General features: G+C 37.3%; 1 protein-coding gene and 1 pseudogene across 2 annotated transcripts; both read left to right on the top strand.

The window, feature by feature from the left end:
• Positions 1–15,363: 15,363 nt before the first annotated feature.
• Positions 15,364–16,020, top strand: LOC143574723 (uncharacterized). The gene has a single exon (XM_077059270.1). It carries the CDS (start codon positions 15,364–15,366, stop codon positions 16,003–16,005), a length of 642 nt encoding a protein of 213 aa, XP_076915385.1. The 3' UTR covers positions 16,006–16,020.
• Positions 16,021–17,784: 1,764 nt separating this feature from the next.
• On the top strand, positions 17,785–22,302 carry LOC143574722 (glutamate receptor 3.6-like; annotated as a pseudogene). Its single transcript, XR_013142645.1, has 6 exons — positions 17,785–18,061; positions 18,138–19,458; positions 19,800–20,077; positions 20,305–20,336; positions 20,809–21,215; positions 21,871–22,302. The product of XR_013142645.1 is annotated as a glutamate receptor 3.6-like (transcript).
• Positions 22,303–24,911: the final 2,609 nt, after the last annotated feature.

Below are 24,911 nucleotides of genomic sequence, written 5' to 3'. Positions count from 1 at the left end.
GCATAAATGAAGCCCCATAGGAATAAATGAAGCCCCAAAGGCATACATGGAGCCCATAAAGGCGTAAATGGTGCCCAAAAGGCATAAATGGAGCCTAAAACACATAAATGAAGCCGAAGTCACAAATGGAACCGAAAAAGCACAAATGGAACCTAAAAGGCATAAATTGTGCCGAAAAGGTGGCTGAAAGGCACAAAGGTGGCATAAAAGGCACAAACAGACCCCAAAAGGCATAAATGAAGCCCTAAAGGCATAAAAAGGTGCCCATAAAGCCATAAATGGTGCCGAAAAGACATAAAAGGAGCCCAAAAGGCATAAATGAAGACTAAAAGGCATAAATAGAGCCCAAAATGTGGCTTAAAGGCATAAAGGTGGCCTAAAAGGCACAAACAGAGCCCAAAGGCATAATTGAAGCCTTAATGTAATAAATGGAGCCCATAAAGGTATAAATGATGCCCAAAAGGCTTAAACGGAGCGTAAAAGGCATAAATGAAGCCGAAGTCACAAATGGAACCGAAAAGCCATAAATGGAAGTTAAAGTGCATAATTAAAGTCTAAAAGGCATAAATAGAGCCCAAAATGTGGCTTAAAGGCATAAAGGTGAACTAAAAGGCACAAACAGAGCCCAAAGGCATAAATGAAGCTCCAAAGGTATAAATGATGCCCAAAAGGCATAAACGGAGCGTAAAAGGCATAAATGAAGCCAAAGTCACAAATAGAACCGAAAAGGCATAAATGGAAGCTAAAAGGCACAAAGGTTGCCTAAAAGGAACAAACAGAGCTCAAAAGGCACTAATGATGCCCCCATAGGAATAAATGAAGCCCCAAAGGCATACATGGAGCCCATAAAGGCATAAATGGAGCCCATAAAGACATAAATGGAGCCCATAAGGCGTAAACAGAGCCTAAAAGGCATAAATGAAGCGAAGTCACAAAAGGAACTGAAAAGACATAAATGGAAGCTAAAGTACATAAATGAAGTCTAAAAGGCATAAATTGAGCCCAAAAGGCATAAATGGACCCCCAAAGTCATAAATGAAACCCCAATGGCATACATGGAGCCCATAAAGGCATAAATGGTGCCCAAAAGGCATAAAGGGAACTAAAATGCATAAATGAAGCCGAAGTCACAAATGGAACCGAAAAGGCATAAATGGAAGCTAAAAGGCATAAATAGAGCCCAAAAGGTGGCTTAAAGGCACAAAAGTGGCATAAAAGGCACAAACATATCCCAAAAGGAATAAATGGCACCATTTAATCCATTTATTCCTATGGGCTTCATTTATGCCTTTTGAGCTCTGTTTGTGCCTTTTAGGCAACCTTTGTGCCTTTAAACCACCTTTTGGGTTCTATTTATGCCTTTTAGTTTCCATTTATGCCTTTTCGGTTCTATTGTGACTTCAGCTTCATTTATGCCTTTTACGCTCCGTTTATGCCTTTTGGGCATCATTTATACCTTTATGGGCTCCATTTATTCCTTTAAGGCTTCATTTATGTCTTTGGGCTCTGTATGTGCCTTTTAGGCCACCTTTATGCCTTTAAGCCACGTTCTGGGCTCTATTTATGCCTTTTTAGATTTCATTTATACACTTTAGGCTTCATTTATGCCTTTTAGGTTATGATTGGGCCTTTTAGTCCACCTTTGTGCCTTTTAGCAACCTGTTGGGCTCTATTTATGCCTTTTAGCTTCCATTTTTGTCTTTTCGATTCCATTTGTGACTTCGACTTCACTTATGCCTTTTAGGATCCGTTTATGCGTTTTGGGCACAATTTATGCCTATATGGGCTCCATTTAAGCCTTTGGGGCCTTATTAATGCCTTTTGGGCTTTGTTTGTGCCTCTTAGTCCACCTTTGTGCCTTTAAGCCACCTTTTGGGCTCTGTTGTGCTTTTAGGCCACCTTTGTGCCTTTAAGCCACCTTTTGGGCTCTATTTATGTCTTTTAACTTTCATTTATGCCTTTTTGATTCCGTTTTTGACTTCAACTTCATTTATGCCTTTTAGGATCCGTTTGTGCTTTTTGGGCTCCATTTATGCCTTTTATGGGCTCCATTTAGCCTTTGGGGCTTTATTTATGCCTTTTAGTCACCTTTGTGCCTTTAAGCCACCTTTTGGGCTCTATTATGCCTTTTAGCTTCCGTTTATGCCTTTTCGTCTTCATTTATACCTTTTAGGCTCCATTCATACCTTTTGGGCCCCAATTATGCCTTTATGGGTTTCATTTATGCCTTTGGGGGCTTCATTTATGCTTTTTGGGCTCTGTTTGTGCCTTTTAGGCCACCTTTGTGCCTTTAAGCCACATTTTGGGCTCTATTTATGCCTTTTAGACTTCATTTATGCACTTTAACTTCCATTTATGCCTTTTCGGTTCCATTTGGGACTTCGGCTTCATTTATGCCTTTTAGGCTCCTTTTATGTCTTTTGGGCACCATTTATGGCTTTATGGGCTCCATTTATGCCTTCGGGGCTTCATTTATGCCTTTGGGGGTCTGTTGTGCTTTTTATGCAACCTTTGTGCCTTTAAGCCACCTTTGGGGCCCTATTTATGCCTTTTAGCTTACATTTATGCATTTTCGGTACTATTTGTGACTTCGGCTCATTTAATCCTTTTATGCTCCGTTTATGCCTTTTGGGCATCATTTACACCTTTATGGGCTCCATTTATTCCTTTAAGGCTTCATTATGCCTTGGGGCTCTGTTTGTTCATTTTAGGCCACCTATATGCCTTTAAGCCACATTTTGGGCTCAATTTATGCCGTTTAGACTTCATTTATGTATTTTAGGCTTCATTTATGCCTTTTAGGCTCATTTTATATCTTTTGGGCACCATTTATGGCTTTATGGGCTCAATTTATGCCTTTAGGGCTTAATTTATGCCTTTTGGGGTCTGTTTGTGCCTTTTATCCCACTTTTGTGCCTTTAAGCCTCCTTTTGGGCTCTATTTATGCCTTTTAGCTTCCATTTATGCCTTTTCGGTTCCATTTGTGACTTCGGCTTCATTTATGCCTTTTAGGCATCATTTATGCCTTTATGGGCTCCATTTATGCCTTTGGGCTTCATTTATGCTTTTTGGGGTATGTTTAGGCCTTTTAGGCCACTTTTGTGCCTTTAGCAACTTTTGGGCTCTATTTATGCTTTTAGCTTCCATTTTTGCCTTTTCGATTCATTTGTGACTTCGTCATTACTTATGCCTTTTGGGATCCGTTTATGCGTTTTGGGCACCGGGGCTTTATTTTAGCCATTTGGGCTTTGTTTGTGCCTTTTAGTCCACCTTTGTGCCTTTAAGCCACCTTTTGGGCTCTGTTGGTGCCTTTTAGGCCACCTTTATGCCTTTAAGCCACATTTTGGGCTCTATTTATGCCTTTTAGCTTTCATTTATGCAGTTTCGATTCCATTTTTGACTTCGGCATCATTTATGCCTTTTAGGATTCGTTTGTGCCTTTTGGGCTCCATTTATGCCTGTATGGGCTCCATTTAAGCCTTGGGGGCTTTATTTATGCCTTTTGGGCTTTGTTTGTGCCTTTAAGCCACCTTTGTGCCTTTAAACCACCTTTTGGGCTCTATTTATGCCTTTTAGCTTCCGTTAATGCCTTTTCGGTTCCATTTGTGACTTCGTCTTCATTTATATCTTTAACCTCCGTTCATGCCTTTTGGGCCCCAATTATGCCTTTATGGGTTCATTTATGCCTTTGGGGCTTCATTTATGCTTTTTGGGCTCTGTTTGTGCCTTTCTGGCCACCTTTGTGCCTTTAAGCACATTTTGGGCTCTATTTATGCCTTTTAAACTCATTTATGCACTTTAGCTTCATTTATGCCTTTTCGGTTCCATTTGGGACTTCGGCTTCATTATGCCTTTTAGGCTCCTTTATGTCCTTTTGGGCACCATTTATAGCTTTATGGGCTCCATTTATGCCATCGGGGCTTCATTTATGCCTTTTGGGGTATGTTTGTGCTTTTTATGTCACCTTTGTGCCTTTAGGCCACCTTTTGGGCTCTATTTATGCCTTTCAGCTCCCATTTATGCCTTTTCGGTTCCATTTGTGACTTCGGCTTCATATATGCATTTTGCGCTACGTTTATGCCTTTATGGGCTCCATGTATGCATTTGGGGCTTCATTAATGCCTTTTGGGCTCAAATTATTTCTCTTGGACTTTATTTATGCATTTTAGCTTCCATTTTTGCTTTTCGGTTCCATTTGTGACTTCGGATTCATTTATGCCTTTTAGGCTCCGTTTATGCCTTTGGGCACAATTTATGCCTTTATGGGCTCCATTTATACGTTTGGGGCTTAATTTATGCACTTTAGCTTTAATTTATGCCTTTTCGGTTACGTTTGCGACATCGGCTTCATTTATGCCTTTTGGGCACCATTTATGCCTTTATGGGCTCTATGTATGCCTTTGAGGCTTCATTTATGCCTTTTGGGCTCAATTTATGCCATTCAGACTTCATTTATACACATTAGCTTCATTTTGTCTTTTCAGTTCCATTTGTGACTTCGGCTTCATTTATGCCTTTTAGGCTCTGTCTATGCCTTTTGGGCACCGTTTATGCCTTTATGGGCTCCATTTATGCGTTTGGGCTTGATTTATGCACTTTAGCTTTCATTTATGCCTTTTTGGTTACATTTGCGACTTCAGCTTCATTTATGCCTTTTCTGTTTGTGCCTTTTAGGCCACCTTATGCCGTTAAGCCACATTTTGGGTTCTTTTTATGCCTTTTAGACTTTATTTATGCACTTTAGCTTCCATCTTGCCTTTTTGGTTCCATTTATGACTTCGGCTTCATTTATGCCTTTTAGGCTTCGTTTATGCCTTTTGGGCACCATTTATGCCTTTATGGGCTCTATTTATGCCTTTGGGCTTAATTTATGCTTTTAGGCTATGTTTGGGCCTTTTAGGCCACCTCTGTGCCTTTAAGCCACATTTTGGCTCTATTTATGCCTTTTAGACTTTATTTGTGCACTTTAGGCTTCATTTATGTCTTTTAGGCTTTATTAATGCCTTTTAGGCTCCTTTTATGTCTTTTGGCACCATTTATGGCTTTATGGCTCCATTTATGCCTTTGGGGCTTCATTTATGCCTTTTGGGTTCTGTTTGTGCCTTTTATGCCACCTTTGTGCCTTTCAGCCACCTTTTCGGCCCTATTTATGCCTTTTAGCTTCCATTTTTGCCTTTTCGATTCCATTTGTGACTTCGGCTTTATTTATGCCTTTTAGGATCCGTTTATGCGTTTTGGGCACAATTTAGCCTTATGGGCTCTATTTAAGCCTTTGGGGCTTTATTTATGCCTTTTAGTCCAACTTTATGCCTTTAAGCCACCTTTTGGGCTCTGTTTGTGCCTTTTAGGCCACCTTATGCCTTTAGTCACATTTTGGCTCTTTTTATGCCTTTTAGACTTTATTTATGTACTTTAGCTTCCATTTTGCCTTTTCGGTTCCGTTTATGACTTCGGCTTCATTTATGCCTTTTAGGCTCCGTTTATGCCTTTGGGCACCATTTATGCCTTTATGGGCTCCATTTACTTTTGTGCTATGTTTTGGGCCTTTTAGGCCACCTCTGTGCCTTTAAGCCACATTTTGGGCTCTATTTATGCCTTTTGGACATCATTTATGCACTTTAGGCTTCGTTTACGCCTTTTAGGCTTCATTAATGCCTTTAGGCTCCTTTTATGTCTTTTGGGCACCATTTATGGGCTTTATGGGCTCCATTTATGCCTTCGGGGCTTCATTTATGCCTTTTAGGGTCTGTTTGTGCCTTTTATGCCACATTTGTGCCTTTTAGCCACCTTTTCGGCTCTATTTATGCTTTAAGATTCCATTTGTGCCTTTTCGGTTCCATTTGTGACTTTGGCTTCATTTATGCATTTTAGGCTCCATTTATGCCCTTTGGGCACCATTTATGTCTTTATAGGCTCTATGTATGCCTTTAGGGCTTATTCCTATGGGGCTTCATTTATGCCTTTTAGCTCCGTTTATGCCTTTTGGGCATCATTTATGCCTTTATCCATTTATGCCTTTGGGCTTCATTTATTCCTTCCGGGCTATGTTTATGCCTTTTAGGCCACCTTTATGCCTTTAAGCCACCTTTTTGGCTCTATTTATACCTTTTGGCCTCTGTTTATGCCTGTTCAGTTCCATTTGTGACTTCGGCATCATTTATGCCTTTTAGGCTCCGTTTATGCCTTTTTTAGCCCCAATTATGCCTTTATGGGCTCCTTTTATGCCTTTGGGGCTTCATTTATGCCTTTTGGGCTCTGTTTGTGCCTTTTAGGCCACCTTTGTGCCTTTAAGCCACATTTTGGCCTCTATTTATGCCTTTTAGACTTTATTTATGCAATTTAGCTTACATTTATACCTTTTCGGTTCCATTTGTGACTTCCGCTTCATTTATGCCTTTTAGGCTCCGTTTTATGCCTTTTGGGCATATTTACGCCTTTATGGCTCCATTTATGCCTTTGGGGCTTCATTTATGCCTTTTGGGGTCTGTTTGTGCTTTTAGGCCACCTTTATGCTTTAAGCCAACTTTTGTGCTCTATTTATGCCTTTTAGCTTCCATTTATGCCTTTTCGGTTCCATTTGTGACTTTGGCTTCATTTATGCATTTAAGGCTCCATTTATGCCTTTTGGGCACCATTTATGCCTTTTTGGGTTTCATTTATGCCTTCGGGTTTAGGGTTTCATTTATTCCTTTTAGGCTTCTTTTATGCCTTTTGGGCTCCATTTATGCCTTTATGGGCTCCATTTATGCCTTCCGGGGCTTTATTTATGCCTATTGGGCTGTGTTTGTGACTTTTAGGCCACGTTTGTGCCTTTAAGCCACCTTTTGGGCTCTATATGTGCCTTTTAGCTTCCGTTTATGCCTTTTCGGTCCATTTGTGACTGCGGCTTCATTTATGCCTTTTAGATTCCATTTATGGCCTTTTAGGCACCATTTATGCCTTTATGGGCTCCATTTATGCGTTTTGGCTTAATTTATGCACTTTAGCTTCATTTATGCCTTTTCGGTTACATTTGCGACTTCGGCTTCATTTATGCCTTTTAGGCTCCATTTATGCCTTTTGGGCACCATTTATGCCTTTTTGGGCTCAATGTATGCCTTTGGGGCTTCATTTATGCCTTTTGGGCTCAATTTATGCCTTTCAGACTTTATTATGCACTTTAGCTTCCATTTATGTCTTTTCAGTTCTATTTGTGACTTCGGCTTCATTTATGCCTTTTAGGTTCTGTCTATGCCTTTGGGCTCCATTTATGCCTTTATGGGCTCCATTTATGTCTTTTGGGTACCCTTTATTCCTTTTATTCTTCGTTTTAAGCCTTTTGGGCACTATTTATGCCTTTTAGGCTCCGTTTATGCCTCTTAAGCTCTGTTTTTGCCTTTTGGATTGCGTTTGTGACTTCGGCTTCATTTATGCCTTTTGGGCTCCGTTTATGCCTTTTGGGCACTCTTTATGCCTTTAGGGCTCCGTTTATGCCTTTTGGGCTTCATTATGCATTTTCGGTTCCATTTGTGACTTCGGTTTCATTTATGCCCTTTTAGGCCCCGTTTATTCCTTTAGGCCCCGTTTATGCCTTTTGGGCTCCGTTTATGCTTTTGGGCTCCATTTAAGCCTTTTATGCTCCGTTTACGCCTTTTAGGCTCCGTTTATGCTTTTGGGCTCCGTTTACGCCGTTTAGGCTCCGTTTATGTCTTTTGGCCACCGTTTATGCCTTTTAGGCTCTGTTTATGCCTTTTGGGCACCGTTTATGTCTTTTGAGCTTCATTTATGCCTTTTGGGCACCGTTTGTGACTTCGGCTTCATTTATGCCTTTTAGGCTCCGTTTATGCCTTTTGGGTACCTTTTATTCCTTTTAGGCTTCGTTTATGCCTTTTGGGCACCGTTTATGCCTTTTAGGCCCCGTTTATGACTTTTGGGCATCATTTATGCCTTTTGGGCTTTATTTATGCTTTTCGGTTCCGTTTGTGACTTCGGCTTCATTCATACCTTTTGGGGCTCCGTTTTTGCCTTTTGGGCACTTTTTATGCCTTTTGGGCAATCTTAATGCCTTTTAGGCTCCGTTTTTGCCTTTTAGGCACCGTTTATGCCTTTTGGGCTCCGTTTATGCCTTTTGGGCTTCATTTATGCCTTTTAGGTTTCATTTGTGACTTCGGCTTCATTTATACTTTTAGGCTCCGTTTGTGCCTTTTGGTCGCCGTTTATGCCTTTTAGGCTCCGTTTATGCCTTTTGGGCTTCGTTTATGCCTTTTAGGCTCCGTTTATGCCTTTTGGGCACCGTTTATGCCTTTTAGGGCTCCGTTTATGCCTTTTGGTACCATTTATGCCTTTTATGCTCCGTTTAAGCCTTTTGGCCACCGTTTATGCCTTTTTGGCTCCGTTTATGCCATTTGGGTACCCTTTATGCCTTTTGGGCACCGTTTATGCCTTTTGGCCACCGTTTATGCCTTTGCTCCATTTATGCCTTTTATGCTCCGTTTATGCCTTTTGGCCACCGTTTATGCCTTTTTGCTCCGTTTATGCCTTTTGGGCTTCCTTTATGTCCTTTGGTCACCGTTTATACCTTTTAGGCTCCGTTTATGCCTTTTGGGCACCGTTATGCCTTTTGAGCTTCATTTATGCCTTTTGGGCACCGTTTGTGACTTCGGCTTCGTTTATGCCTTTTGGTTACTGTTTATGCCTTTTAGGCCCCGTTTATGACTTTTGGGCATCATTTATGCCTTTTGGGCTTCATTTATGCCTTTTCGGTTCCGTTTGTGACTTCGGCTTTATTTATGCCTTTTCGGCTCCGTTTATGCCTTTTGGGCACCATATGTGACTTCGGCTTCATTTATGTCTTTTGGCCACCATTTATGCCTTTTGGGCACCGTTTATGCCTTTTGGGCACCGTTTGTGACTTCGGCTTCATTTATTTTTTTGGCCACCGTTTATGCCTTTAGGCTCCGTTTATGCCTTTTGGGCACCATTTGTGACTTCTGCTTCATTTATGTCCTTTTGGCCACCGTTTATGCTTTTGGGCTTCATTTATGCCTTTTGGGCACCGTTTCTGACTTCGGCTTCATTTATGTCTTTTGGCCACCGTTTATGCCTTTTAGGTTCCGTTTATGTCTTTTGGCCACCGTTTATGCCTTTTATACTCCGTTAATGCCTTTTGGGCACCATTTATGCCTTTTAGGCTCCGATTATGCCTTTTGGGTACCATTTATTCCTTTTAGGATTCGTTTATGCCTTTTTGGGCACCGTTTATGCCTTTTAAGCTCCGTTTATGCCTTTTGGTCACCGTTTATGCCTTTTAGGGTCCGTTTATGCCTTTTGGGTTTCTTTATGCCTTTTGGGTTACATTTGTGACTTCGGCTTCATTTATGCCTTTTACGCCCCCGTTTATGCCTTTTGGCCACTGTTTATACCTTTTATGCTTTGGGTACCATTTATGCCTTTTATGCTCCGTTTATGCCTTTTGGCCACCGTTTATGCCTTTTAGGCTCCGTTTATGCCTTTTGGGTACCCTTTATGCCTTTTCTGATCCGTTTATGCCTTTTGGCCACCATTTTATGCCTTTTGGGCTCCGTTAATGTCTTTGGGTTTCGTTGACGCCTTTTGGGCTTCATTTATGCCTTTTCGGTTCATCTGTGACTTCGGCTTCATTTATGCCTTTTAGGCCCCGTTTATGCCTTTTGGCCACCGTTTATTCCTTTTAGGCTCCGTTTTACCCCTTTTGGGCACCATTATGCCTTTTATGCTCCGTTTACGCCTTTTGGGCTCCATTTATGCCTTTTGGGCACCATAAATGCCTTTTATGCTCCGTTTTACGCCTTTTAGGCTCCGTTAATGTCTTTTGGCCACCGTTTTATGCCTTTTAGGCTCCGTTTATGCCTTTTGGGCACCGTTTATGCCTTTTGGGCTCCGTTTATGCCTTTTAGGCACCGTTTATGCCTTTTAGGCATAAATGAGGAATCTAGACTAGACTAGAGAGTAATCTAGAACATCAAATCGTGAATGAAAAAGAAAAGGCGTGAGGAGAATGATTGACGAGGAATCTAGACTAGAGAGTAATCTAGAACATCAAATCGTGAATGAAAAAGAAAAGGCGTGAGGAGAATGATCAACTCGAGATGTTAGAAGGTGCAAAACTAAAAGGGGCCGGAGCTGCTACAATATCTTCTTTCTTTTCAAATGTCTAATAAGATTAGATTGTTTCATGATTCTATGCCTGTCCCAATTGATGTTTCTACTCCCAGCGAGAGAGACCTCTCATAGCTGAGGTTGTCTAACTATGTTTGAATTCCAGGGTAAGCCACTCGGTATTGAACTGGGAAAAGCCATTGTATCCATGCTTGTCTTTCTTTTTTAGAATTCATTATTTCATAAAAAAAATATAATTACAACTTATAAAATCACTAAGTGCATCTTTTTCGTGATTATGAAGAGATTGCACGAGCATACACCACGTATCTGTATGAGTATACTGAAGTACTGAGAACAGATCCAAGCTGATGCCTGCAAAACAGAACACCGTTGAGTCTCGTTACGGGAAGGAAATAGTGGGGGGGTCTTTCCGTAACCACCCTCCGACGTGAGAATAATTATCGTACTTTTAATGGAATAAAGTAGGACACAGTATGTAATCGCTTATGTAACGCCCCGGCTTAAGCGGAAACGCCCGAGTGTGACGTACATATTGCTCAAACACACGTGGCACTATTAAGTGACCATAATAACATTAATTCATTTAATAAGTCAAGTAACACAAGTTCGAAAGTAACAATACAAGTTCAACCAAAACATAACCATAACAATAGTTCTTTTATTGAAATACCCTAAGTAATCTAAGTGTCTTCAATACTTCAACCTCTAACCACGGTACCTGTAACATATGTATAAAATATGGTCAGCTATAAATATAGCTGGCGAGTTTCCACAGTTTAAATACGTACATAAAAACAATACAATTCATAGACATGTGATAAACGAGCAAGTAAGTCCTTTCCAGTTGGTACAACCAACGTACTTGGATAATCGCGCAAGTAAGGTCCTTTCCAATTGGTAACAACCAACGTACTTGGATAATGAGGCCCTTTTCCACTCGATACAAATGGACCGGAGTGCAAAGGGGGGGCGTATGATCATACTTAATGAGGCTTCCCAATCGTGCAAGTAATATAAGAGCAAGTAATCAAGTAACACACAAGTCCATATAGTGAATTGTAGTTTGTAAGTGAAATCGTAATACATTGAATTTGTAATAAGATACATATGCTACCCCAAAATATAAAAACGTTTAAAAGGGGGTTGTGAGAAACTCACCTTATGACTAAGGTAATAAAAGAATCTTGAAAGCGTTGAAGAATGCAACAACCGAATATGTCACGAAAGCCGAAGCGTGTGATCAATACCAACTAAAATAGATAGAAACAAGACTCAATCGATAACCTTACGGGATTGTATTTATTGTAAAACTTGTAATGAACATTTTATATTATTTTCTATTCTTTAATTATAATATTATTATTATTTATGTCTTAACGAGACATCGGTTATTAACATAATTTAAGTATTCTAACGACGGAAAAATGAAGTTTAACGTTCGATATATTTGAACTATTGTTTATAAGTCATAATTATAATTATTGCGTTAACGGAATGATTTCTAGGAATTTAAAGTTTACCTTACGTTTATTAAACGATTTTTAGTTACGGTTTACGAAAACGAAAAACTCGGTTTTTAAGTGTGAAATGGTGAGGTATATTTTATAGTTAGTTTACATAATTTTTATTTATTTTAAAAAGGTTTTTATAAATTTATTTTGATTTTTACTTGATTAAAAGGTTAATTAATATTAATAATATGAAATTAAATAATATATAAAAAATGTCTGGCCCGGGTTTCGAACCCGGGTCTTGGTGATGTAATATCATGTGTTAACCAGCTGAGCTAGACTGCATATTCGTTTATGTTTTGGTTCTTGACATTTAAATATAATAACTGTTTCATATGGATTTTGTTAATAAGAATAACAATAGTACACAGGTTCCTTAATAACAAAAAAGCATGACCCGGGTTTCGAACGAAACCCGGGTCTCATGGTTATGATGTAACAAGCTTAACCGGTTGAACCATGAGAACATTTCAGTTTTGACATAAGAAAAGTTATATATAAAAACTTGTTAACTTCATCTTCTTCATCTCAAAACCCTAATAATTCAATCTCAGTTTCTGTTTCATGTGTGTTTAAATTAGTATAGGGTTTTTGTTTATTGGATCAAAACTAATCAAATGCATATAACAAATACCTTAATACGTGTTGAATTGACGGAGCACAAGGACTCGCCGGAGACGAACTTGGGTTTAAGAACGCGACCAGAATAAAGAGAATTGAGAGTGATTGAGAGGTGTGCGCGAGTTTAGTTACAGGTTAGTGGTGTATTTATACTAGTCATAGGAGTGTATACGCGTTAATTGTATTAATTTTGATTCCCGTCAAATCCGGCGAGTGTCGTGGGATTTGATTCGCGAATAAGTTTGTTATGAGGTAATTAATATGCTGATTACCGTGTAATATTGATGATAAAACGCGTTAAACAACTTTTTCGGGTCAATTTTTAGAGTTTAGAGGCTGTTTGGGATTTGCCGGCGCCGCCACCGGTGGCCGGCCGGAAAAACGGGGCAGGAAGGAGGGGGGGCGGTAGGGTTTGGGTTAATTTAATAATATAATTTAAATATTATTTACACTTTGGACCCTGCAGTTTCATAAACATTTTAAATGAAGTTTAATATATTTTAAGCTATAATAAGTTTTTAGAGTTTACACTTTTTGCCCAAACTTTATATTATAAAGTCTTCGGTTTTGGATTATTTACGCGTTTTACTCGCGTGGCTCGATTAACGTTAAGGTTTGGGAATTTATAAACATAACAACGAACAATGAATAAAGAACATTAAATGTCGGGAATCACTTTATTAAAATATATTTAATACATCGAAACGACCCAACGGGTTGGGTTTACAATACGAACACGGATCGAAAATTGACGAATGTCACAGCTTAAGGCTTGAGAATGTGAATGAATACCTTGAAGAGATGGTCTTCGTATTTATAGCCTAAGGGGGAGGGAATGTGATTGGTGGAGTTGTCACTATCAAGTTATTCCCTCTCTACCTGAACGGACACGTGTCGGGCGTTTATTGGATGTGACAGCCTGAACCCGTTTATGGTGCAGCCATTATCTGTGCACGTCGTGGGATGGCCATTACGTGCCCAGGTGTCCTCTTTCCATTGGACGATGTTGCTATCAAGAGGTTTTGAGGGAATCTTCTAGAAGTAGTTTGTTACAACTGCTCTTCCATATCACGTGGGGGATCATACGTGTGATGAGTCCCTTGAGTTTGTTTGTGGGTTCCTTCCGTGGATGCTCGCGTGACCATCCGCGGGTTATGATGGAGTTCCACGAAGTGTCTTGGATTGTGGATGGCTTTACCAGTCTACTTATTCCTTGTACGGATGTCTTTTAGCGATCCGCGGGTTGGTTGATGGATCCGTGGGATGCGGATGTCTTTGACGGTCCGCGGGTCGGATAAGGGATCCGTGGGTAGTTTTGCTACCCTCCCTCTATAAATATTCTATTAGAAAATATAATTTGAACTTAGAAAACCATCAAATTTGATAAAATATAGGTTTTTTTAAAAATTTAATCAATTAATTCCTATAGCTTAATTGTATTTTAAAGCACATCACACGGATTCTAAAGCTAGTTCTAAATGATAAACGGACATTTATACATAAAATGAACATAACCGGATGGACGTAAACGAACGAAACAAGGCAGTCATAAATAAACGAACACCATGAACACAATAAACGAACGCTTGTGTTGGTTTATTTATCAAACGGAGAATATAAACGAAGTTCCACCAGGTGAGGGGAAAATGATAAATAAGGAAAGTAAGAATGGCAAATTTGTCGTTTTATATTATTTATATTATAAAAAGGCAGAAGAAATACATCGCCTGCCGTCGTTTCTAGGGTTTTCAATTCAACCTAAGCTTCGTCTCAAAATGTACGGGTTGATGGGGTAAGTTGTCTCAATAATATAATATCTCATCCTTTTGTTATTATTATTATTATTATTATTATATTTATGCCCTTTGGGCACCATTTATGTCTTTATGGGCTCCATGTATGCCTTTGGGGCTTATTCCTATGAGGCTTCATTAATGCCTTTTAGGCTCCGTTTATGCCTTTTGGGCATCATTTATGCCTTTATCCATTTATGTATTTGGGCTTCATTTATGCCTTTTGGGCTATGTTTACGCCTTTTAGGCCACCTTTGTGCCTTTAAGCCACCTTTTTGGCTCTATTTATACCTTTTGGCCTCTGTTTATGCCTTTTTCAGTTCCATTTGTGACTTCGGCTTCGTTTATGCCTTTTAGGCTCCGTTTATGCCTTTTTAGCCCCAATTATGCCTTTATGGGCTCCTTTTATGCCTTTGGGGCTTCATTTATGCCTTTTGGGCTCTGTTTGTGCCTTTTAGGCCACCTTTGTGCCTTTAAGCCACATTTTGGCCTCTATTTATGCCTTTTAGACTTTATTTATGCACTTTAGCTTCCATTTATACCTTTTCGGTTCCATTTGTGACTTCCGCTTCATTTATGCCTTTTAGGCTCCGTTTTATGCCTTTTGGGCATATTTAGGCCTTTATGGGCTCCATTTATGCCTTTGGGGCTTCATTTATGCCTTTTGGGGTCTATTTGTGCCTTCTAGGCCACCTTTCTGCCTTTAAGCCACCTTTTGTGCTCTATTTATGCATTTTAGCTTCCATTTATGCCTTTTCGGTTCCATTTGTGACTTTGGCTTCATTTATGCATTTCAGGCTCCATTTATGCCTTTTGGGCACCATTTATGCCTTTATGGGCTTAATGTATGCGTTTAGGGTTTCATTTATGCCTTTTAGGCTTCTTTTATGCCTTTTGGGCTCCATTTATGCCTTTATGGGCTCCATTTATGCCTTCGGGGCTTTATTTATGCCTTTTGGGCTGTGTTTGTGCCTTTTAGGCCACGTTTGTGCCTTTAAGCCACCTTTTGGGCTCTATATGTGCCTTTTAGCTTCCGTTTATGCCTTTTCGGTTCCATTTGTGACTGCGGCTTCATTTATGCCTTTTAGATTCCGTTTATGCCTTTTGGGCACCATTTATGCCTTTATGGGCTCCATTTATGCGTTTGGGCTTAATTTATGCACTTTAGCTTTCATTTATGCCTTTTCGGTTACATTTGCGACTTCGGCTTCATTTATGCCTTTTAGGCTCCATTTATGCCTTTTGGTTGGGAATTGAATAATGATAGGGGAATGTATGGGTTATCAAAGCGACCAAGAATGACGGAATCCAATCTCTACTTCGCAGACGCTGGATTCCCGGTCGTCCGCCCACGTGGCCTCCCATTCACCTGCACAGATGCTGACATCTTCAGGTTCTTCGCCGGCCTCGAGCTTGTTGACCTGCTCATGCTCAACAATAAAAGCGCCAGCTTTTCCGGTGAGGCCTTTGTCGTCTTCTCCAGACCTGTGCAGGCCGATATCGCCGTGCGCCACAACATGGGGAGGGGGTGCGTTCAAGTCTTCAAGTGCAAGAAGCACAACTATTATAATGCTGTCGCCGCTGAGTCTGGCTATGACCTCGGGCATTATGATAACAGTCCCTCTCGCTCAAAGAAAGTCAAAGACAAGGATCGGACGGAGTACACTGAGATACTCAAGTTAAGAGGGCTACCCTTCACGGTGACAAGGGCTGATATTGCTGAGTTTTTTAAGGATTTTAATGTTGCAGAGGAGAAAGTGCATATTGCTTGTAGGCCCGATGGGAAGGTGACGGGAGAGGCGTATGTGGCATTTGAGTCTGCTGAGGTGGCGAAGCAAGCCATGTGTAAAGATAGGTTGACAATCGGGACACGTTATGTGGAGCTGTTTCGTTCGACTCCGGGTGAAGCCAGGCGAGCCGAGTCGAGGTCTTGGCAGTAATGATAATTTTGTCTGTGTGGTGTATCTTTGTTTGTATTGTTTATGCATTGATTAATGATGTGCTCACAGTCACTTGTTATGGTGTAATTTTTAATTTTTAATGTGCTTGTTTAGTTATTGAAGCTGGGTTTCTACAAAATGTGTAGGATTCTTTTTAATTTATTTGTTATTTTAGTATGTTGAAAATTTGCAGATAACAAACACACAATAGAATAAGAATTGCATATTTGCTTGGAAGTTTGACATAGAATGGCAGCTTGTATTAGTTGTATGTATGGCAGCACTCAGCAATGCGCATTCTTGTGTCTTGCCTATGTATGATAATGGTTCTAGTTTTATACTCGTCAGTGCGGTGGTTTAAGGAAAAACAAACTGATAATCGACCACCTTTGTCTTTAGAAGAACACAACGCTTTGTTTCACGCATCATGCATTTTAAAGTCAAGCTGGTTTGTCACATACTAGCGTTACCAAATCACACATTTGCATGCATGGCTACTCTTCAGTCGACAACACCTATGCTAAATTTGACAGTAATAGGCTATTGATATTTATCTGGCTCATATTGGAGGTTACGTTGCTCAGTTTCAACCTGCTGTTAATTGTTTCAACATCACAAAAACGAGTTTGATCACATTTGAAAAGGAAGATACTTATGGACGTAAAACCATCTTTTAGTCATCTTTTAACACATTTTAATCAACAACTAAAGTTTATAAGACAACATTAACCACATAATTTCATATTCTACTTTTAACTTATCACTCGTTGTTGGGTCATGCCATCATTATTTTTGTGTAATGGGCCAATATGATCTAAACAATTAGCAAATTCAATCAGTAGACCGAGTGACTATATGTCTGTCTATATTACAACTTAGTCAATTAAAAAAACATAATTGAATATTATTTCATTTCACAAAATTTGTAATTTAGTAAAGAAAAAAAATATACTTTTACTAGATCTATAAAAACAAGTTATTTGGATGATTTTTTCTGAGTTTGTAAAGGATCAAAGGCACTACGAAATGACCAAACATGTGACTAGAAAATAGAAACTCTCAACTGCATGTGTCTATATCACACAAGGCAATTGTCACTACAAAGTGGGAACTTTCTCTACACCATTCACTCAAGACATGTGAACCAAATAGACATTTGATTTCTGAAAACCAAAACACTAATTTCTATACCATAAATCAAACCTTTTTTTCCAGTTTTAGCTAAACTGCTTCTCCTCTTCTCTGTAATCTCTCTCTCTCTCTATGCATTAATCTATACATATATGCTTGTATATACTACATGAGTATATAGGAAAAAGCTATAATCTTTTTAACATTTTTGGTGACTTTCTTGACATTGTCTTTTGATATCTTCTGTTGATGTATCATTTACCCGCCATTATGTTGTAGATTTCTAGATTGCCTTTTCTAACTATATTTTGTTTTTAGTAGAATTGGTTTTGCTATTCAAAAGGGGGTTGCGGCGCAGCTTGTTGCCCGTTTTACTGCCACTTTATTGTAATCGTTTTGATTTTATGTCTATGAACAAAGAAAATTATATAAAAAAAAATAATAATTTTGAAGTTGATCACTAGGTGTGTTTGATGTTTTGCTTAAGTGAGTTTTCAAAGTTGTGTTCTTTAAACTATCAACTAGTAAAGTTGTAAACTCAGATATCCAAAAGTTTAATATTGAACCATGTGTCTATAGAAATTAAAGTTATGTTAGGATCTAATACTTTTTCATTATTTGTAGGTTATACGAAAACCGACTTTTATAAGAGAAATGCCAAAGAGTTTAGTTTGGGCATTGGTGGTTTTGATGGTTAATGTCAGTGCCGATCAAGGAATTAATAACACCACTGTTTCTAGTAGACCTGATGCCGTAAATATCGCATCTATTTTGACATTTGATTCCATTATTGGGAAAGTGGCAAAGATAGCTTTACAGGCTGCAATTGAAGATGTCAATAATGATCCAACTATCCTTAAAGGAACCAAATTGAAAATAACTCTTCATGACTCTAATTACAGTGGGTTCCTGAGTATGATGGAGGGTAAATCTTTAAACATTTTCTTTTGTTTAAATATTTGTATCTTTGCTTATAATCTTGTATTTGTTTCTGTTAACAGCTTTACAAGTCATGGAGTCGGAAACTGTGGCCTTAATTGGCCCCCAAAGCTCGGTTTTAGCTCACGTGATATCCCACGTGGCGAATGAGCTTCAAGTTCCATTATTATCTTTCACAGCCACCGACCCGACATTATCTTCACTTCAATATCCGTTCTTTGTGCGCACAACTCACAGTGATCGGTATCAAATGGCTGCCATTGCAGATATTATCAGGTACTACGAATGGAGACAAGTTATAGCAATTTACTTGGATGATGATCATGGTAGAAATGGGATAGTTTCATTGGGAGATGAATTAGCAGCTAGAGGATGTAAGATTTCCCACAAAGCACCTATCACACCACTAGCCACCAAAACAGACATAAGTAATGTTTTGGTTAAAGTTGCTTTAATGGAGTCAAGAGTTCTTGTCGTGCACACTTATGCTAATTGGGGATTAGATATTCTTCAAGTGGCTAAAAGTCTTGATATGCTGGATAATGGGTATGTTTGGATCGCTACAAATTGGCTCTCAACTGTTATTGATATCAGTTCGCCACTTCCTTTAAAGACAGTAGATGCTATGCAAGGGTTTATTACATTAAAATCATACACAAAAAATACAAATTTGACAAAAAAGTTCGCTTCCGAGTGGCGAAACTTAACCACACTTGGATTAAGTACTTACTGTTTATACGCATACGACACTGTCTGGCTGCTTGCCCGTGCACTTGATGCTTACTTTGATCAGGGTGGGAACATTTCGTTTTCAAAAGATCTTCTGTTACAAGGGGCAAAAGGGGACATCTTGAATCTTGATGCTTTAAGTATCTTTAATGGTGGAAAGCTATTGCTTCAAGATATTTTGAATGTTAAGATGAAAGGATTAACAGGAGTTGTTGAGTTTAATTCTGATAAAGATTTGTTTTTTCCTGCATATGAAGTTCTTAATGTCATTGGAACCGGTGTTAGGAGAATCGGGTATTGGTCAAACTTTTCGGGTTTGTCAACTTTAAGTCCAGAAACAGTCAGCATGAATCCACCTCACCAAACAAGTGCTTCTGAGGCATTGCACACTGTGATTTGGCCGGGTCAAACAATTCAAAAACCGCGCGGATGGGTGTTCCCTGAGAATGGGAAACAGTTGATAATCGGTGTTCCAAATCGAGTCAGTTTTACAGAATTTGTGGGACAGTCAAAGGACTTAATGGCTACTGTATTGATGTTTTCACTGCTGTTCTAAACTTACTGCCATATGCTGTTCCTTATAAGTTTCAATCATATGGAGATAGAGTCAAGAACCCGAGTAACACGAAGCTCGTGAGCTTGATAAATGATGGTGTGAGTATCATTTTAGTTTCTTAGATCATTCAATAAAAAGTAGAGATGCAATTTTTCACATTATTTTTGCTCATGAATTGGTCTATTTAGGTTATGTTTATCCTTGACTTGTCAAACAGCTAAAACCTTTTTAAAAAAAGATAAGATGAGCTTAAAAGGAAGGGAAAATCACTCATTATTGAGTTTGACAAAATAGCCTTTATCTTTAAAATGTTCCAATCAACCAATGTTTGACAATTGGAAATATGTTGCATTGTCAAAATCCCATGTGGAAGCTTCTGGTTGGCTTCTAAGTAGTTTTTCTTGTTAAACTTTCTTGAAATTTTAGAAATTTAATGCAGGTTTATGATGCGGTGGTGGGAGACATTGCTATAACTACTAATCGGACACGACTAGCCGATTTTTCACAACCGTTTATTGAATCTGGGCTTGTTGTAGTGGCACCAGTATGGAGGTCAAACTCTAGTACTTGGGCTTTTCTTAGGCCGTTCTCTCCTTCAATGTGGTGCGTATCAGGAATCTTTTTCATAGTTGTGGGAGCCGTTGTTTGGACACTAGAACATCGTATAAATGATGAATTTCGTGGTCCTCCTAAAAAACAGGTTGTCACAGTTCTATGGTAAGTATCTTTCTATTTTTGTTCTACAGATTACACAAAAGCTGCATAAATTTGTTTCCTTTTTTTTTCTTGAATCACCAAATGAGTGATCCAAATCCTTACCTCATAGGGGGTTTGGATTTGCATATTAAGTTATCAGTTTTCTAATGTTTAAATAAACAGATTATGCACATCAAATGACATGATCACATCCTTGTCTCTCATAACTAGAATTTCCTTGTTTGCAGGTTTAGCTTTTCAACTTTGTTTTCCTCCCACAGTAAGCATTTCTTTTCATTTTTATGAAAAAGTTTTTTCTTTACCGCGATATCAAAACATTTTGACTTAACTAATCAACATGATCCATGACATGAAGCTTCTTTCAAGAATGTAACATAATATTGTATTAGGGTGTACATGAGTCAGTTTGGGTCCATTTTGTGTTCAAACCGAACCAAAAGTGGCTCAAATAATGAACTTGGGCCTGAAACTTTGGCCCTTAATTTAATAACAAAGTTTTTTTTTTTTGCTAGTTTGGTTATATAAGTCGGTTCGGTTTTTACGATTACGTTTGTTTTTTTTTTCAGTTTTCGTTACTGCAAAACCAAAACCGAATTGGATTTTCAGTTTTTAAAAATACATAAAAGCAAAATGTCGGTTTTGGGTTGGGTTGGGTTATTTCAGGTATGGGTAGGTTATTTTGGTTTTATGCACACTCCTATGTTGTATGATCTTGATCATGGTGTATGCAGGAGAAAACACGCAGAGCACACTCGGTCGAATGGTTCTAATTCTATGGTTATTTGTTGTTCTGATAATAAACTCAAGCTATACTGCTAGTTTAACCTCAATCCTGACTGTTGAAAAACTTTACTCACCTATTAAAGGAATTGATAGTTTAATGGCAAGCAAAGATCCCATTGGGTACCAAGAAAACTCGTTCATATGCAACTATCTTATAGCCGAATATGGTATTCATAAAGATAGGTTGATTCCTCTATCATTGCCTGAAGACTTTGAAAAAGCCTTGAAAGATGGCCCCAATCACGGTGGTGTTGCTGCAGTTGTTGATGAGCGCGCATACGTTGAGCTGTTTCTTTCAACTAGGTGTGATTTCAGCATTGTTGGTCAAGAATTTACCAAAAATGGATGGGGATTTGTAAGTACAAAGTTTTTGTTAATAAATTATGCATTTTTAGTAAAATGATTATTCTTACAACTTAAACACAAACTAAGATGGTTAAAAAAGTTAACCCCCGTATTAACATTTTGCTACCTTTGACTTTTATAGTTATATATATTAACTGTAGGTTCAAATGATCACATAAAGTTCATGTATTTCATGATTAACTGGTACAGGTAAAGATATTGTAGTTTTTCTTTTCATTAAAGGTCAACCTTTGATTCTGAAGTTATCTGATTTTGCTTTCATATGAGTCCAAATAACTTTGACTTTTATGGTCAAACATATAACTGCTAACTTCAAATCCTTGCATGAAAGTTTTTAGTAAGATGCTAGTTGTGAAACATGTAGGATTTCTTTATTCAACCCAAAAACCCTGAATTTTACTTTATCTTTACCTATGCGTTACTTCTTGCTAACTTTGACTTGCGTGAGTTTCAACATCAGACTTTTACATACATCTTACTTTCCACGATTATTAACAACAAATACTACTTTTAACAATTATATTCTAGACTTGAATCATATCAAAATCAAGTCTTGGACCTTGTAAGTCAAGCATTCTCTTTCTGCACAGAAAGGTTTGACTTTTACAGTCAACCTCAATCTTTCCAATCTTATATTATCACAGGCTTTCCCACGGGACTCTCCTTTAACAGCTGACATATCAACAGCAATTCTTAAACTATCAGAAAACGGTGATCTGCAACGGATCCACGACAAATGGTTACTGAGAAGCGCGTGCAGCTCCCAAGGAACAAAATTTGAAGTTGATCAGCTCGACTTAGCAAGCTTTCAAGGCCTGTTTTTTATATGTGGATTAGCTTGTTTTCTTGCACTTGTCATATACATTGCAGCAACAATTCATGAATTTTACAAACAATATCCAGCTGTTTCTGAGTCAACCGGGAGAAGCGTCCAATCAGGGCCCCTTAAAACGTTCATATCGTTTGTAGATGAAAAAGAAGAGACAACAAAAGCCCGATCAAAGAGAAAGTATTCAGAAGGAAGTTCAAGCAGGACTTATGCAGATAATAGCAGCAGCATAGATTTGTCCAAATGATCAAAATGTTGTAATGTCAGTAAAATATGTTACTATAGCAAATACCAAGTTAACCTAAAGTTATCGTATTTAGATTAATCTTAAGTTGTATAGGTGATCCAAACCCTAGAGATGTTACTTTATATATAAAAGATTTGCATAGATTTATATTAGATCATATATGTTCAAGTTACATAAGTAATGCCTTAAAAGAATGAGCTAAAATGGGTCTCATATCTGTACAATTTCCAAGTGGTATAAATATCCATCAACTCTGATATATATTAACATACTAGTTTGAGGCCCGTGTGTTACACGGAGAATTGAAAATTTTAAACTCTAGCCATTAAGTGAAATTCGGTCAACAAAATGATCATATATTGTTAATACAATTACAATTTACTTTAAAATTATAAAAATTACATAACTAAGATTACACAAATATGTTACAAATAAGTAAAAAAAACTTCCTTTTTACACTAATTTGTTGTTGTATTGGTCTCTATACATTATTTATCAAAAATCAAAATATTTAGTCCATTTGTTCTTGTAACTCTTGATAACGTAACATATAGGTTTGCTTGTAACTCTTGATGTAGCCACGTATAGTTGTCCGTGTGACAAGTAAGGTTCGTTTAAGTACATATCAATCCTAAATAATGAAAAATATATCCATGAAACTAACAAAAAAAATATTCATACACATAAAATATCGTACCTTTTAAACAATTAATATGATGTCATTTGAGATCATCAGTTCATGTTTATCCAAAAAACATGATTATCCCAAAAACCAGATTACTTGACCTTTGATGATATAATCATCCTCAGAATCTGAAATTGATTGATCATGATAAATTTGTTATCATTAATATTTTGTGTATGCCAAATTTTTAATTGATTTTATATTTTACAATTAAAAGTTGTATAATCAAGCAACATATAAAATCGAAAATTAAAATATAATAAAATGATTTGTTTCATTTCATATGAATGCAATTCATAGGAAATGGACAAAGACATACTAACCTTAAAGTCGTTGTTCAAATAACAGTGATTATTATGATTTAGGAGAATATTAGACGATTTAAAGTTGCATAAAGTAAAAGTAGTAATTATTATTTATAATAGTTCAAAGTATTGGATAAGGAATGTTTAAATTTTGAATACTAATCCCATGTTATTAGTTAATATTGTGGAAAATTGTTGAAATACTTAATTAAACGATATATATATATATATATATATATATATATATATATATAATTGAAAACCCTAAAATCCTACGTGTCGCGATGTAGTCGCTCCCCCCTTTTATAGAAGCCACCAGATTGCTTAATTTTTAAATGGAGGCCTTTCATTGATTTAACCCAAATTCATGGGTATGGGTCTTACCAAAACCAGATAGCTATTAAACGGGTTATAACATCTCATTAAATTAAAAATTAATCTTACCAATTATTTGATAGGAAAATCCTATAAAATAGGGATGTACTAAAATTTAGCATCCAATTTAAAAAGAAAAAGATATTATTTATAATTAATAAATAATTTTATAGTAAAAAACATAAGCGGGTCATGATGGGTCACCAAATCCAGATAACTTTTAAACGGGTTATAACATATCATTTTTTTATGAAACCCTTTTATCATCAAACCTAAGTATATTATTAACTTTCTAATAATAAATAAAATTAAAATCAAAAAAGTAAATATTAAAAAACGAAATATGTAAAACAACCATTATTTCAAGCAATCAGATTGCTTTATTTGTAAATGAAGGCTTCTCAACCGTTTGACTCGAATTCACGGGTAAAGGTCTCACAAAACTCATATAGCTCTTAACCGGGTTATAACATCTCATTATATTAAAAATTAATCTCATCAAATATTTAATATGAAAATCTTATAAAATAGGGATATACTAAAAATTAATATCCTATTTTATTTAAAAAAGATATTATTTATAATTAAGAAACAATTTTATAATAAAGAAAATAAATAGGTAATGGGTATCACCAAACCCAGATAGCTTTTAAACCGGATTATAACATATCATTTATTTGTGAAACCATTTCATCATCAAACTCAAGTATGTAATTATTAACTTTCTTACAATAAATAAAATTAAAATCCAAATAGGCATATATAAATATTGAAAACAAATAATGTAAAACAACCCCCGTAATACGGAGGATAAAATCTAGTATATATATATATACAACTTATAGAGAGAAAGAAGAGGAAGAGGAAGAGCAGGCCAGCAACTTCAATGTTGAAATTTTCTTATTTTCTTATCTCACCATTAATGTTTTTGAATGAATCGGTTAGGATTTATCTTTAATAAAAATAAATTTGAATTCATATATTGAAATGTCTTAAAAATAAGGGACCACATATTAATAGGTTAAAAAAAATATGAGGTAGACTATGGGATTGACAAGTGGCAAAATTAAGTAGCCTTTTTATTATAATAGATAGATATGAATAAAATAAATAAATACTTAAAAAATAATAAATGAGTCTAGCTTAAATTTGAAAACTATTAACGTGTCGATCTTGAACTTTAGCCATGAAACTCAAAATGAGTCGAGCTTGAGTACTATTATTTTACATGAACCGAACCAAGT

The sequence above is a fragment of the Bidens hawaiensis genome, unplaced genomic scaffold (genome assembly GCF_021521415.1).
Source record: "Bidens hawaiensis isolate Kalapana, Puna unplaced genomic scaffold, B.hawaiensis_p1.1 tig00027091_1, whole genome shotgun sequence".
Classification (NCBI taxonomy): Eukaryota; Viridiplantae; Streptophyta; class Magnoliopsida; order Asterales; family Asteraceae; genus Bidens; species Bidens hawaiensis.
The sequence above is the reverse complement of the archived record's forward strand: the minus strand, read 5'-3'. Positions and strand labels throughout refer to the sequence as shown.